Here is a 17,671-nt window from a genome sequence, read left to right on the forward strand (position 1 = left end):
AGATCATTCACTGGCTCCTCGCAAGGTGGCTGACCGAAGCACTGAGCGGAACGCTGAGGGCGCCACGCTCCGCTGCGCAGCGGATAATGACATTGCCAATCATATCTCACTCCTCGCCATCTCGTTAATTACGAGTCTTCTTCTAGAAGTGCGCACGTCCACTTTACTTGTACATTTCTTATATTTTGCACACCTCAATTGCGAACGCGTGCTCCGTAGACGAGAAACGTCCTATCGTTCACTGACTCTCAACATTTTTAAATTACAATAATTTTTAGAGTTATAAATCAAATTTTAATTTTTCATATCTCAATTAGTATTTATCTTTAAATGACTGTACTTCTTCTTCCTCTTGCTTGTATTTTCGAGGAATATATGAAATAAATAAAATGATTATTTTAATTAAATATTTGAAGAAATTATATCTTTTGATGTAATCGTTAATTTCAAAATATATCATATGTGTTTTAGGTTTATTCATTCACGCATACAAAGGTACATTGCATGGTGAACATGTTAACTAAAGTATTACATTTTATTGCCTTAGGTAATATTGGTGTTAATCAATTGAAAACATTTAATGATTTTTACTTGTAATAAAATATACTAGTTTGAAATTATACGATTTTAAAATTCGAAATAAAAAAATAAACAAAATCAATTCAAATTAGGTTTCTTGCTGCCGCGTCACCGCCATTTGGAATGTCAATTTCAATTAAAAACAAACTAATGTTTTGGTGTGTAATAAGCATTGTACTGGGACAAGCAAGAAACTGGAAATTTGCTCTTTTATTAAACGAAAGTAGATAATTACATGACTTTACTTATAAAATAAAAAAATATATATATTCAATTCTACACATATCAATAATTTAGTTTAAAATTGCCAGTTCTGATTTCATAATTGGAATTATATTTTAGACTTTTACAATAGATAATCCTTTGTATAATGTATAACTCGTTGCGTATGTATAATAGATGACAGGTCATAAGTTAACACTAATTGTGACGATGAAGTCAACGTTCATACTATCCAATCTAATCGTAATCACCATTAGTTCAGAAATAGCTCGCTTCTGGCCACCTGTGATCATTTCCTTTAATGATTGTTTTATAAGGAAATATCATGTATCTTAATATATGACATAAAATCATGAAATAAAATATATACCGCAAGGGTTTGCAATAAAACATATTTATGAAAGTATTAAAACTCCAAAAAAACAAAATGTCGATGGAAGGAAACCAATATGGCGTTTAAATACTTTTAGGATCGAAATTCCAATCAAACCATTTCTTACTTCAACCATTATTCAAGTTATTCTATTTTAGACTTAATTCTGTAATCAGAAACTCAATGGACGTATCGGTTTGCTGTTTTATAAAGATTTCCCAGTTTCGGATGTGTCGAAACGTCACGTAGTGCTGCGAAGCGTGACTAGAGAGTACACGGTCTGATGCCTCCGCTACTGAATTGAAATGATAAATATCACTGGTTTTGACTTGTTTTATGTAACGTGTACTTTTATTCAATAAATATTGAATATTAAACCTCGTATATTACAATTACATCATTGACGACGGGTCGGTGAAGCTGATTACGAAGTCGTCACCTGAAGTGCCAAATAGTGACCAAGAAAATTCTGCATTACCTTCCAGTGGTTATCCATAATAGAGATAACCTAATTATGATCAGACTGGAAAAACTCCATTCAGATCAGCCTAGGAATCTAGTGTCGCACTAAAATCAATCACAAACTCTACAACGATAGGAAAGTCATAGAAGGCAAAACTTGGAAAAAAACATGCAAATTAGGCTACAAAACTCAGTCAAATAATCGGGAGATACACGAAAGGATCGGACAACACGTCTGTGGAGATAATAAATATTAAATACAAAAAATAGAATGCTTCTAAATACCTACAAAATGATCAAATCATCCACACATAATATAGTATTACAATATACTACTCGTTGCCGCCTGCGGCTTCGTCCGTGTGCTCTCATTTGCTCAGATGTTAAGTGATTTTATTTCGGAAGAAAAAGTAACATATATTCCATTCCAGACTGTAATTTACATCTATGTCAAATTACGTTCACAACATAGTGATTGAGTTTATAATATGAGTAAGATACATACATAAAGTTAAAATGTTTTCTTGAAGAAAATTTAAGACCATATATTTGATATTTTGATTCAAATATTCGGAGTCAATGAACTACACGATAGGTTGACATAATTAATTAATTTAGTTACTGTCGTTACTGTCTTAGATAATGTTGATGAGAGTTAGTGGGTCTCTTGAGTTAATACAATCAGGAAGTGACAATTGAATTAATAGTCCTGTCCAGGGTTGTCCACTCTGCGTAATTTGATTAGTCATTAAATACTTGAAGTCAATATTCCGATAAGGGAACAATAAAAATTGACACAATTCGGACATTTTTCAGTTCGGTTTTAAATATGCGTTTATTAACGATTTTTACCGGAGATAAGGTCAGGATGTACAGACAAAGCGACGACCCTAGTATTCATTATCGTTGTTAATAGAACAATAAAGTGTGTCATGTCAGCCAGGTCGCGTAATCTACAGGATGACGTCGTAGGACACGGGCGCGATCTGTCAGTCTAATGCTGTTTATCGCAAAACTCGCATAATCCCTACGAATATATAGAAAAATATTAAATTGACGGTACTTAAGAAGTCGGAAAGAAACTGTGAATATAAAACTGGGTTCTGTATTTAAATATTCAAATGATAAATAGTAAAATTTAAAAAAATAAAGATTGTTCTAAATAATAATACATAAAATTAAACGAAGAGTTTGTATATTTTAACGTTGATGTGGAACTTTTTGGCGCGTAATAAACAAGTGGCTGCCATGTTGGGGTTGCTGGCGGCAGCTGCTTTGGTTGTAATTTTTTTGACAACAAGGGGTGGTGGTCATACGGTTGTTGAAAAATTTATGGATGAAATCGAAGATATCAGCGATGAAGCACATATTTTTTCGACTCTCAGGTAAATATTTTTTTATTTTTCAAATTGTCTGTACACAGACACGTTGTATTTGCCGTTGATGTATCCATCTTTAAATTGTTTTTATTTTTGTGTGCCTGCATATTTTTATTACCAGACAGCATCATAAAAATTTCAGTTTGAGGATTGATTATAATAATTTTTTTAACGGTATATGGCATTCATAAGCAATATAAAATATTTTTGCAAAGTCGTAAATTCCAAACGGATATTCGCAATGCGTCCTTGAAGGAATGTTATTCGTCTTCTGATTCTGGATTCCTTGGCCGGTCTAAATGATTTTCGGCTAGTCTGTTTATTATCAGGTTGTCACTGCTATAGACCGCCTTCAGTTTATTCATCTTCAAGTTTTAGTCCAGAATCTAGGTAGTCGCCAATTGTGCACATCTCCACCAGCGTTCCCAACGCGTCTTCACGGTCGTTTTAATATACGAATCTTCTCGTGTGACGTGATATTGCAACCAATACAATAATATTTATTACTTTAATTATTATCAATGTATTCATTGGTTGTTGTATTTCATTTAATTTATCTATATTATTCAATTAGAAATCATTTTTTATATAATGCCTCAATGGAAAAATTTCTAAACCAATTTACATAAAACTTATACCAGAATATGCAGCGCGTTTTGGAAAAGGATTCCGTTTAGAATTTTAATATATGTATATATAGATTTTAGTCATCACTGTGTCACTATTAAATTAGTGTCTTGGTTTAATATTAAACACAATGTATACTAATTATATTACAGAGTATTTCAGTACAGCCCTATTCAATCATCTTACATCTACATTACTACTTTTTACTAACTTGATGTATTCCTAACAATGACAAGCGTGAATTGAAATTGTTGTAAATTTATCATAGCATTTAATAACATCTTCCTTTATGACAAACAGCCGGAAATGAGCCGTGTGGGTCTGATGCATAGTATATCTTTACCGATAATTGTAGTTTGTAGTGTGGGCATTATGTTTAAATTCATCTCGTATACGACCTGTGAGTAACTACTGAAGTTCTCCTCGGTAGAACCAACATTCCAAACCGGCGGTAACTTTACTTTTAATATAGTTATTTAAAATCATGACGAAAAGCCTACGGGAATAAAGTATATTTTGATTTTGAAAACTGCATGCATGGTTTTAAATTTTGAATATTTTTTTCTAATAAAATGAAAAAATACATGTAAAATAAAGCGTAAAGAGCTATGTATGAAAACGGTCTTTCTGGAAGACATTTAAAATAATTATAAGATACACCAAAAGCACGGACAACAAATTTGTGGAGAAATGTTTACAATAAGTGCATATTATTTTACTTATTATATAATAAAATACTTTGCAGCCTCCCCTCAGATGATCGTTTCATGCCATCTGTAGGGAACGGTCATATCGCCACAAACGTGTTCAGCGATACGGTCTACATGAACGGTCTGTATAACGGCCGTAAGGGGGAAAGCCACAGAGCGAGGATACCCGCATGGGCCAACATCAGATTAAAATCGACTCTCACCAATCACCCCTACAGCCCCGTGTACAGCTTGGATACAAAACATGGAGTTTTCCAAGTGACAGTTGATAGAGATAGATCGGTCGTCACCCAACGGATATTCGCACATAAATTTTACACGAGAACTATTGTCAATCAGATACAAGTTGTACCGAAAACACATGCCGGTGAGAATTTTTTTTACGAAGACCTCAGATGACATTCGTCAACATTTTCGCTTATAACTGTTTTGCTATTTTTTTAATGTAGGCGTTTCTATCAATATAATGTAATTGCAATTTTATATAATAAGACTATTTAATATTTAAAAAAAACATTAGACCATCTTGATATACTATTAGTTTATAATTTATAGTCAAAGCGATTATGTTATAATTGTAAGTCCAGGCGTTATATAGAGATAATAAAATAATAATAAATATATATTTTAGATCCAAACTTTGTCCACCATGAGATCTGGATAGCGATAAGTCAAATGGCCGGTCCTGATAGTAAGGACATTGCTTTTGAGTCACCAATTCCTGAAATCATTGATGACACAATAGTATGGAAAGCTTGTGGGAAAACGAAGGAAACAGAAGATCCGGTGTACCAACCACTGCCAGTCGATGTTTGTGCGTATTGGACCTCGGTTCCTGATCACCTCGTTGTGCCCCATTTTCGAAGCAGGGTCTTTACATTTGTGATGACTGTGGACAAGAACGAAACAGTCGCGAGACAGGAATTCGTTAAAAGTAATTATTCCATAAATATCTGTTTTTTTTTGGATAATATAACATCAATATACGCGATGATTTTGTTTCAACATTTGATTTAATCAAATTAATTTACGTTATTACATTTATAATTCTATACTATAGAAATTTCAATATGTAATTTATATTTCTCAACACAAATCAGAAATTAGAATATTCTAATTGAGAAAAATCTATCAACTAATTTTATAAAATTATTAATTTTATTAAATTATTAATTTTATTAAATTATTAATTTTATTAAATTATTATATAATATAAAGAACCGATATCAAAATACAAATGATTAAAGTTACACGGAAACAACACATAGTAACACATAAAACACACACAGGGATCAGGGAATCCTAGGTTAGTATCCGGGTCCGAACATTGAAAATTATTGATACTACCTGTTGTCTTTGGGTGTTCAAGTATTCTAAAGTGAATAATTAATATACACAAACTTTTTTTTATTTATCAACGCAATGCCTGTCTTGTTTTATTCCTAAATTGTCTTATTATTTACACTAAAGGCATGAAGTGTAAAAAGTTAATTGTATATACGTGTTATATCAAAAAAACAATTGGGGTAAATTTACATGTGTAATAGTATTGCAGGAGGATGGCGAAGAGTTGTTCGAGAAACATGTAGAGCGTTGGTTGAAACTCTACCAGCAGGGCGGGATGGAAATAGAAGGGCACTTAGAACTGGTACGTTTAATAAAGCAGTTTATCTTAAACTGACTGCAATGGCTTTGTGCAAGCCCGTCTGTGTAGGAACCACCCAATCATTATATATTCTACTACTAAATACTGTTGTCTTCCGGTTTAGGGTGAGTGGCACAAGGTATATCACGTCTTAGTTTCCAATGGTGGTCGTGCAGTGGCAATATGTGTAATGGTTAAAAGTATGTTGTGTCTGAATTATTAGCGTATTATTAATCACCCAGAATCAATATCATCCTTTCAGGCTAAAATAGTTCACGGGATTTGGTACTATTTTATGAGCTCCTTACCTTCTGAGGGGACTCATTTGCCCGCAGATAAATTCTTCGGTCTCAGCCCTACGGGATTGGCTAGAGGAGGAACCTTTGACGATTATGAAGGTATGTTCTTGGTTATGAAGAATTTGATATATTTCATTTGAACATTACAATGTCCCACTGACGGTCAAAGACACCCTCTCCTTTGGCGAAGAATTGTGTCTAATTATAACATGCTGATTACAGTCCTCGTTTTTGTCTCACAATGGGTATGCTTATAAATAAACAAAATGTAATAGTTGTGTTTTTATGTAGAAATTTTTGATATCTTAAAATTATATGACATTTTACTCATCTTTTTACATATACACTATGGAAAAGACTGTATAAACGTATATAATTCTTTGAAATATTAAGCATTCCTAATATGAACATTTATAATATTCATTGACCGAAACCGGAAAAAAGCAATCTCTCAAATAAAAAATGACAATGCTTACATCTATATAATACGAATATTAAATTAAGTCTTTACATTTACTTAATAATATTTAAAAAAATAAGTAATATCGATTTAAAAAATCTAATGTCTTTATTTTTTCAGGTCATAATTTCTGGGACACAGAGATATGGATGTTTCCCTCCATACTACTGCTTTATCCAAGATACGCCCACGCGCTACTTCAGTATCGCCTTGATAATGTTTACGTCGCAGCTGAGTTAGCAAAACTTACTGGGAATAAAGGATACAGGTACGCACAGGTTACTAAGAAGAAAAAACTTTTTTTTAAATTATTTTTTCTTGTATGTGCACAAAATATTCTGCCAGTGTCAAATAACAGAGAAGGCATGAAGGAGATTAATAGGTTACACATTCTGAAGGATTATCGAATGAAATAATGAATGAGCGAGAATACATATTATGAGTAGGAATAATTTAACACAGATATTAGAAGATATTTCAAGAAACATATTAATGACAAATACAACTTAGTAAAATAAATATACGGTTATGTTATTTCTTACAATTGATTAATTAAATATTTAATGAATGTCCATTTATCATTCTATACTAATCTGTGCCATAAATATTATTAAGCAGAATAATTATATATTTATATACAGTGAGGCAATTTGTAATTATCTCTAATTAAAACTAAATATATATCTAAGTAAAACAATTAATTACACAATAGTCTCTGCTTCTGTAAAGGACCGTCCGAAATAAATGAAGCTTTACTGTCGATCATAGGAATTGCTTTTATAATGTAACAGGCTCTTAATGTTATTATCTTACCTATCTAGAAGGGAAGGCCATATTATCAGAACAGCAGTATGTTAGATCTACGTGAAAGAAATCGGTTCAGTTCATTATAGGGAATGTCGAATTTACGATATAAGAACGTTGCTTGAAACCCAATATTTACGGTACGATCCTTTGGCGCCAGTTCTAGGCGCTAATTTTTGCTAAATTTTGCTAATTTAATTATTCGAAGATGGCACGTGTATAGCTTAAAAATATTACTTATATTATTTTAGGGATTTATGTGACAGTAAATAACTTGTAATTATTAAAAAAAAAACATTATTTGCACAGATTCCCCTGGGAAAGTGCATACACAGGCTCGGAAGTAACCCAACCTTGCTGTCCCGAAGTGGCCGAGTTCGAGCAACATATTACTGGATGTATAGCGTTTGCTGCTAGACAGTACCTGGCTATGACAAGAGATGAAAATTGGTTAAAGGTAACACAATGTTTGGTTTCAAGGACTTACCTTAACATACCTATTGTTCTTTTCAGTCAGGCATCAACCTTGCATCAAGAATGGGCACGATAGTATCGTGAATTTGTTAGGTTAGGTTAGGTTAGGTTCTTAGGTTCCATATTATGTCTGTAATGGCGCAATCTTTTAGAACTACTCATAATACTCTTGTGATATTTTAGAGTTGAATATTTTGTTACTGTGGTATATATTAAGAACAATATAAATAAAGCCTAGGTTAGTTAGGTTTATCCATTGTTTGAACCACGTGGATTATACATTAATAGTGTAATATTAAAACAAATGTAAGCAATAGTCTGTATTTGTTTGACGGATAAAGGCGTGTTTTCCTTTGGAGGAGAAGCTTTGGAGATTAATCCACTACGCTGCTGCAAGTTGTGGTTGTGTTGCACGCTGTGAGTTGGTTTTATACACATGTGAAGAAATTTCATCCGACTCATGCAGGTTTCCTCACGATGTGCTCCTTAAAGATTCGACCTTCAATATACGGTTGAGAATTACGCGTTCTAGCTACTGAGTTATCTCGGTGTGTCGTAACTTTTAAACTATTGACATAGCTCATATCATAAAACAAGTATAATGTGTTAATTTTCTAGCATGGCGGATGTTCGATTGTGACAAACATCGCAGACTTTTGGGCTTCCCGTGCCGTCATCAATTATACGACCGGTCTTTATGATATAGAGAGTAAGTTAACGAGTGACTTCTATAAACGTTGCGATGACCGTATTTCGTCACGTGAACTTAAAATAGGCATAAAGACGATTGCAACTACCTTTGAAAAAGTATCTTTTATTTTCAAAGGTTCTCCAACCTGTAAAGTCAAATATTCTAATCATATTTTTAGATTTTATTACTATGTTATTATTAAAATAACTGTTGGCAAGGTATGGAAAGCACGTAATCTTTGGTTCGGTCGCAAAAACCTTCATGTCGTTAAGGAGTTGCCGTCCTATTGGATCGTGAGAGGAAGCAAATAAAGAGTTGATTTGTGTTCATTTGCGCGCACATTCGTGCAAAATCAAATTTCATGCAGAGTTAGTCTTTCTTAATCCTGAACGACTACCTGAGTCTTAACAGGTTTAAAATGATTTAAACATTTCTATGTTATGAGATAAATTTGTGAATCAAAGCACAATTTTCCTAATATGAATTATACTTTAAATATAAGGACGAATTGGTTGTATTTTATCGCATATTGATATCAAATACTTGGCGATGCTATGGGTTTATCTGCAACTTTCTAAAAGTGTGTATTTCTCAGATGTAATGGGTCCTGATGAAGATCACAGCAACATCACAAACTCCGTCTTCACAAACGTTGTTGCTGGTTACTCGTTGTATTTAGCACAGTGAGTCTTAATTTAATTTTTATTCATTGTTTTGATTTGAATATAATAAAGAATTAATATATAATATTAATATAATATAATATAACTCCTTAATATTGAGTATAATGGTATCAAGTACTAAAGTTCTTTGAAAAACTTGGAAATTTAGAATCGTCATGTAGACGATTCATTTTGTGCGATATATGAGTTTTTGTTGTAACAATAGTCGATTGCACATACAATTACATCAAAATATAAATCCAAAACTTACTAAGAAGCAAAATATCTCAATACCATAAATTTATGTTTGAATTTAATTCAGTTGTGTAATTTTGTCTCCAGATATGTATCCTGCCTCTGCAAATCTTATTATATGGCAAAGTCACCCGACCACTGGGCGGATATCGCTTGGAGCCTCGCGATGCCCTATGACGAGACCCTGAACTACCATCCACAATTCCAAGATTATAAGCGTGGAGATTTCATAAAGCAGGCTGATGCGGTCCTGCTTGGGTTTCCGCTTCAGTATCCCATGAACATGTGAGTATTCTGTAATTCTGCCGCGAAAATCCGACAAGAAAGTGTTCTCTGTCAAATATATAGTATACCTAATTTTAATCAAATATCATTCGTTCGTCGTATCGTAGTTAATATGTAATATATCGTTTTATTTTATACACATCTATTCATAACTAATGTACAGGTTCCTTATTAGGAAGAGCTCATTCCCCTCAAAACAGATTTTATTGGTTTTTAATTTCTATGGTTTAAGGCTTGACCATCATTAGCGAGGCGCTCCCATAGCGCGGATCCCAGGTTATTGGCACCCTCTACATCCTGGATTAAGTTGGGCCTGGATCCTATTACTATAAAACGTGTAAAGAATAGATTTTACAATTTGAGACCGAATTAGGGAAATTTGAATTGCTTAATTTCGAGTGGAGATTCGTTTAAATTATTTCGAAAGGAAACTCATCTCGAATGTCCATGGTCAAAACAGTTGTTCAATTTCAACATTAGTTGTACTCTGAAGGGTTAATTGTTGCAAGTATGAATAATTTGTTTAAGGTCGTAGTGGCGTCTGTAGTGACATCAGAACCGAGAAATAATAGGTCAATAATATATTGCTCAATCGCAAACTATTAATAAACTATATCACAAGGCTTGATATATTAATATTAACACCGCTTGTTGTACGACACATTAAACACTATCATTTAGTTAAATACGAACAACGTCATTTCCGTTACACTATTGTTTGACCGGAAATGACGTTTGATAATTAGTGTTATTACTATTTGGTGGCCTTATTGGGATTGTTAGTTGTTGTTCAAAAATTAGTATGTATCCGTTTATATTACCTACCTATCTTCTAAAAAGCCAGCCAGCCAGTGAACTCTATCCGGTTAGAATATGTGAATCTTATCTGATGATTGTGGCTTCAAAACCAGTTATGTACAAGTGTGTTATTATGTGTTTAATTTATATATTATCGAATACATCGCGTAAAGAATGAGTTAGCTGAACTTTAGTCATATTTGTATCCAGCCGTATAGGAGAATCGTTGTAGAATAGGCTTAAAATCTTCCCAAGAGGCAAAGCGCTTGCAGTGGCATTTTTACAGTTTAGACTGTTTGAACAACACCGGGTGGTGTTCATTTTAGCACCTTGCTTGTAACATATTTTTTGATGGTAAAGACGCACTGCGAATGTGAGCAACCAGGAATGACCCATTCTTGATGAGAATATTATCTTTGTCCTTACATTTATTAATAGGATGAATAAAGAAATAAATGCTTTATATTGACGACCTCCGTGGTCGAGTAGTGTGTACACCGGTTTTCATGGGTACGCCATTCCAAGGTCCCGGGTTCGATTCCCGGCCATCGGTCGATAGGGATAGGGATCATGTAGAAAAAGTTCATTAGTTTTCTATAAACATATTGTCTTTGGGTCTGGGTGTATGTGGTACCGTCGTTACTTCTGATTTTACATAACACAAGTGCTTAAGCTACTTACATTGGGATCAGAGTAATGTATGTGATGTTGTTCAATATTCATATTATATTCTATATCTTAGTAATAGTTTTTCTTTGATTGTATCTCTTGCAGATCCACTCGAGCGAACGACCTCACCTACTACGAAACAGTGACCCGCAGTAACGGACCCGCCATGACATGGAGCATGCACTCCATCGGACAGTTAGATATAGAAGAGAATTTGAAAGCCGCTAAGCTTTTCAATAAGAGCTACGAAGGATATGTAAGAGAACCATTTAAGGTAAGTAATTATCAATGCGGGTTTAGTTCAGGTTTGTTCGACTATTCTATTGATATGCAGATCTAGGGTTTGAATCCAAAACCTCGGGATCTGTGTGTGTGGGATCTGTGGCCTTATATCTAGCTAACTAGATCAACGAGGAAGTCAATTATTTCCATAGACAGACCATTATGTCTTTTCACTCATTAACCGATTACGACAAAGTCAAAAGTTTATCATATATTTTCTACTAATAACTTCGTTTAAACGCATTTTTATCTGAAATTTTTATTTATATCCCAGGAGAGAATTTTTTTTCATTGAAAAATATTAGCGGATTGCAGAATTAGGTTAATGTTAGAATTATAAGAAATATATCCATCATTAAATGTACTATGTCTAGATTTTTTTCAGTAATTTCTGATAAGTAAACATCTATATTTACAGGTGTGGAGTGAACTCCGCCGTCCAAGAGTAGGAGCAGTCAACTTCCTTACGGGTATGGGAGGCTTCCTGCAGACGCTCATGTTTGGATACGCAGGTCTTAGGATACACTTAGACCGGCTGGAGGTGAATCGTCCTCAGCTACCTCCAGAAGCTACTAGGTTTAGAATCAAAGGTATTTTATTATATTTTCAAATTAAATGTTTGACTATTGATCTCTTGATTGATCAAGGATTTATTTTCGAAGAACGGGGACTTATTTGGAATTGAAATTGAATCATAATCAGGATGAATTGGTTTAAGGCATTAAGTACCTGGGGTCAAACCTTACACTGGACATCGGAATTATGGAAACCACTCTGACCGTCTCCTCAATAGATGCAAACTGGCCTCTCACCATGAACAATGGAAGATACAACGTCACATTAGTTCCTGGGTTGACAGGTAATAAATTTAAAATAAATTTACTACCTACAAACGTCGCATAACCGTGTAATTTCTCCCGAAGAAAAAGTTAAGAGCTTATTCCACCACCCAGTTCTATATGGAAGATTTTCACTGGGTACATGCGGGCTTTCTTACGAATGACAAATGAAAAGTCAACCACTTTTTTATATTTCGAAATAACAATTTTTAGTTGGTATTCACCTTTTTAACAACTGGGACACTGCAGCTTAAAACATTTACATACTTATATTATTATCAGTAAGTAAGTTTTACAGGTGAATACGTCATGATGACTGGTTTATCTCTTTCTGTCATCAGTACTTTGACATTAGAAAGAAGAGTACACGATATTGTGTAACAGCAGCTTCATAAAGTTTATTTAGTAAGGGTGCTGATGTTAAATTATGTCTGTATCAGTGGGATTTTTATAACCTTTTATTTTTCACTATTGGTCAAAGATATTTATTTATAAGATATTTATATTAAGATATATTATTATCTTCACCACAGGGAATAAAATAAACAACACCTTAACCTAATAGATTAAAAAGATAATCTTATTTAAAGACAATCTCCTTCCACCTCAGAATATTACAAGATTAATCAAAGATGTTTGATAAATGTTCCGTAATAGTTAAGAATGAAGCCGCCTAGCTATCTTTCATTCTCTTTTCATTAACTCTGTCTCCTGATGCTTTGCCCGAGAAGAGACGTAATTAAAACATAATTATGGATACAGTTCGTTAGTCATTATATAAATAATTAATTATGCATAATGAATGATTTTTCCTTATAAGACAATTAAGTCGTATTAAGTTTTCTGACTATGTTTTACTTCATTACTATAAAAAAAATAACGTAAAAATTGATCTAATCGATTAATTTTTTTTTCTTATTTAAAGACAATCGTTGTTTTCAACTTTGCCGTAATATAAAATTAAACCTAAGAACATTATAAGGTTAATCAAAGAAGATGTTTGGTAAAAGTTCCGTAATAGTTAAGAATTAAACGTATCTTTAATTCTTGTATCATTAGCATAATTAAAACATAATTACGAATATATTACTTATATTTGTTATTTATTCAGTGAAATATTACTTATATAATATTTCATTAAGTAAATAATGTTGTTTACACAATTATTGTATTATAAAATATTGACTACAGATAAACCATAAATATAGGTACTTACACCATACTAGTTTGTCACCTGCCGCTTCGTTTGCGGTTTAGGTGCTGGTTGTAAGTCTTAGGTATAAAAAGTATGACTTTCTTGAGATTCAAGTTTGCTTCATACCAAATTTCGTCAGATTCGGTTAAGTGGTTTGGCCTTGAAAGAGTAACAGACAAACATAGTTAATTTTGCATTTATAATATAATATGTATAGATATCGCAAGCAAAATCCGGCTCGCATAAAAAAACCAGCCAAGTGCGATTCGGACTACCGCACGAAGGGCTACGTACCATTATCTATAAAAACAGCAAAAAAATCATGTCTGTTGTTTGAGAGTCCCCTTTTAATATTCATTTTATTCTGTTTTTTAGTATTTGTTGTTGTATCGGCAAAAAACACCCGCTTAAATTTCAACTATCTATCACGATTCATGAGATACGGCCTGGTGAATGCCGGTCAGACAGACGGACGGAGTCTTAGTATAAGGGTCCCGTTTTACCCTTTGGGGACGGAACCCTAAAAAGACGTACTAATTTTCAGCCTCCCAGAATTTATAAAAAAATCTAAATTAGTGTAATATTTTTTAATCTGTCTTATTAATATTTCGTATTCGTGTCTTATTAATATTTTATTTGTGATAATATCTTGATTCTACCCGAAATCGAACGAACAACTATTACTAGTTATATAAAAGATTATAGAAGGCAAAGTCCGTGACGAGTGACATATCATATATAGTCTGTACTCAAATCGAAAGAGTCAATAAAGATAATTCCAACGACGTGGTCATACTTAGTTATAATAGAACTAATCTTGGAAAATTAGCCATTATTTTATTTTTTTTATTTATTTTAGCCCATTAACGACTTAGCTTAACTAATATTTACAATAAGTACATAATATAATTATTTTATAAGATATATAGTAGATAAATGTAACTCTATATTAAAAATAATTTATAGAACAACAACAAGCTAAGGAACTGAAGTTCGATGAATATTACCCTCCATACTAGGTGAAATAAATGTTAAATAATTTTTTACATTAAAAAGTAAAAGTGCAGTAAAGTTTGTAAATCGAAATTATAAAGAATTTATTTGATACTTGCTTTTCGTGCAAGAAATACTAAACGTTGTATGAAATGAGAAAGAAGTTCAATAATATTATTCATCACAGGTCAGTCATCATTATTTATGGCAATTTGATGTGATCTTTAAAGAGATAATTTTAGGTATAAACTTTTACTTTACCTTTTAAGGTATTTTATCTCCGATGTATGAATATTTTGGTAATTTAAACCCAAATTTATTATTATTCAACTTGACCTTAGTTCCGTGGCCGATGAAGTAAGTATGATAAATCCCATTGACATAGACAAGCTGTTCCAAATTTGAATTGTGTCACAATGACGGAAAAGGAAAAGAAAGCGGGAGGTGAAGTCAGTTCGGTGATTAACTATTGTATGAATAGTTTTTATCTTTTTCTGTTTGTCTCTGAGTATTAAATTAAAATTATTTGATTCGACAATGATCTTAATCATAATGTTATTAAGCATTATATTTTAAAGAGTAATAATAATAATATATGACTGACGTGACATATTCCTAGTAATGACCTTGTTAGCATTTGTTAAAAAATATAAGTAGGTATACGAAATCTTGCAATATAATATAAAATTTTAATGTGACAATGCAATATACTTATTTGCCAAAGAAATTCAACAAAAAATATCATTGACACCTTCACGTATTCTCTTAGAAACCAAACTTAATCCTAGTTATCGTATTATTATATTCGAGCCGAGATTATAAGACGAACAGTCGTTATAACACGTGAATGTTAACCGAAGTTGACGGGTTTAAAACGTAGAAGCAGTGCTGCGTTGTCATATTATACTGAATGTATGCTTAAAATACGAGTACATCTAGTATGAAGGAAGACTGCGAGAAAACTTGCATGTGTTGAATGTTCCCCCACGTGGGTGTCCAAACTACATTAGAGCAGCATAATGGATACGCTAAAAACTTTTCCCTAAGATAGACCTTATTGCCATTCCTTTACTTTTAATTTCAGTTAGACACCGTAGTTCCGCTTAATATGCGTCAATATGATTACGGCGATAACAAAATATAAACGGCGAATATGTGACACTATCTTTATGATCACCCAATTCAAGATTTACAGCACTAGATCTGGGTTGACACATATTTATGTTACGTTACGCCCTTGATAAATTATTTACGATAAGGTAATTTTAAACACGAAAATGATAGATTGTTGACGGTTTATAGTTTCGAAAATATGCCCTACAAGGTTCATCAGATGATGGAAAAACGTTCCGTAATAGATAAGAATTAAAAAAAATTGTGAACACTGATAAAAACTGTGGAATGATATCATAAAATTATTGGTTCATAATTATAGTGATTATAATCCGTAATCAGGAGTACCACTTACCCTCAGGTGGCCCATTTATATTTGCTACATTAAACCTATACTATAAAAAGTGAAATGGGTCTATGGTAAATATAGTTAGGAAGACTTTGTAAGCGTCTATTGCAAGCAAACATTTAAATATTTTTTAATGTCGTGGTGACTATTGATGCGTATAATATGTGTGTACTCTTAAAATTACTTTAAAAAAAGGACAAGAGATTTTTTTGCAGTAACTTTACTTTTTGCGTACATGTATGTTCGATTAGATATCATTTTCAAGCTTTAAAGAGATGTTACCTCAGTTTCAAAGATAGTAGACGTTGTTAAGTTTTTATTTGAGACTTACGTACTTATTTAGGCGAATTTTTGAAGTTATATTTTTTGTGTTAGAACACTATTTACTGTTGTTTTTATATACTATATTAATAATGATTATTTTATTTTTCTAAAGAACAAATGTCCAATATAATTGTAATTGACATTTTCCAAATGATTTTCAGTAACCCTATCCGGATCAGGCCCGTTCACGATACGATCCCTACCTTGGAAGAACTGCAAGCTGCCGGCGGACACGATCGGGCAGAACTACCTACGACCCATAGGATTATAAAAATGCCATTTATTTTAACATGTTATTTAAATAGACTGCTTTTAATTAAACTAATTAATAGAAACATGTACATTTTACCGTCAAGATTTAATCAGCTCAGTATGTATATTAACGTTTATTTTTAATAGATATGGCACCGACTCAGAATAAAAAATGTAGTTTCTGATGTTTTTTAATTATTATATATGAACGAAATGGATATCATCAGTAAAGTACTAACCTATCCAGCTCGTATTGTGTCCATGTCTTCATGTTTTGAGACGAAAGCTGTAAAATTACTTGTTTTTTTTTATTTGTGAAAATAATAAAAAAAAGTTATTATTGTTAAAATTAACACACATAAAAGCAGTTCATCTTCACGAGCACAAGATACGAGTGAACAAGAAGTTAAAACAGAACAACGGTCGCCTTATCGCTTTTGCGATCTCCCAGTCTCCAAGCAACCTTTATGAAAGAAATCTAAGTATAAAAAAAATACATAACATAGAATGGGTATAGAATGATGTTTTTATTAAAATAATCAACATTATAACAATAACATAATCATAACAACAAAGATGCATAGACCACTAGTGGAATTTATATTAGTTTGCCCAGAAAATATATTCACAGCAATGTTTAATATTTTTGGTCATCATCGTACCCAACATCAGGAGCAAATGAATGATAAGACGATCACCATTTTTCTTTAATTATTAAATAATATCATTCCTATTTATTACACGCTCTATAGTGAAATAAACACTTAGAAAAATGTTATACAGGACGTAATCATTACTCTTGACATTAAAATATGAAAAGTCAAATATTCTAATGTAATTAAAATATTTCTAAGTATTAGGAAAATTAAGTAATACTTAATTTTTTTGTCAATGACAGAACGAAATCATTGCTAAAACTACTTAAAAATA

General features: G+C 32.5%; 1 protein-coding gene across 1 annotated transcript; it reads left to right on the forward strand.

Annotated features, from left to right (window-relative positions):
* Nucleotides 1-2,597: 2,597 nt before the first annotated feature.
* LOC113395130 (protein-glucosylgalactosylhydroxylysine glucosidase) lies at nt 2,598-16,824 on the forward strand. Its single transcript, XM_026632691.2, has 14 exons — nt 2,598-3,021; nt 4,388-4,719; nt 4,984-5,286; nt 5,900-6,000; nt 6,260-6,395; nt 6,877-7,024; nt 7,870-8,017; nt 8,653-8,743; nt 9,321-9,408; nt 9,730-9,927; nt 11,500-11,668; nt 12,095-12,266; nt 12,395-12,535; nt 16,651-16,824. Exons 1-14 carry the CDS (start codon nt 2,846-2,848, stop codon nt 16,758-16,760), a joined length of 2,313 nt encoding a protein of 770 aa, XP_026488476.2. The 5' UTR covers nt 2,598-2,845; the 3' UTR covers nt 16,761-16,824.
* Nucleotides 16,825-17,671: the final 847 nt, after the last annotated feature.

This window comes from Vanessa tameamea, chromosome 4 (assembly GCF_037043105.1).
Source record: "Vanessa tameamea isolate UH-Manoa-2023 chromosome 4, ilVanTame1 primary haplotype, whole genome shotgun sequence".
Taxonomy (NCBI): Eukaryota; Metazoa; Arthropoda; class Insecta; order Lepidoptera; family Nymphalidae; genus Vanessa; species Vanessa tameamea.

Excerpts from the sequence above, each read along its gene's own strand:
- LOC113395130 (XM_026632691.2), top strand. The coding sequence starts at position 2,846 with ATGTGGAACTTTTTGGCGCGTAATAAACAAGTGGCTGCCATGTTGGGG. Across the intron at positions 4,720-4,983 it reads TGTACCGAAAACACATGCCG|ATCCAAACTTTGTCCACCAT; the intron begins GTGAGAATTTTT and ends TATATATTTTAG. Across the intron at positions 12,267-12,394 it reads TACTAGGTTTAGAATCAAAG|GCATTAAGTACCTGGGGTCA; the intron begins GTATTTTATTAT and ends AATTGGTTTAAG.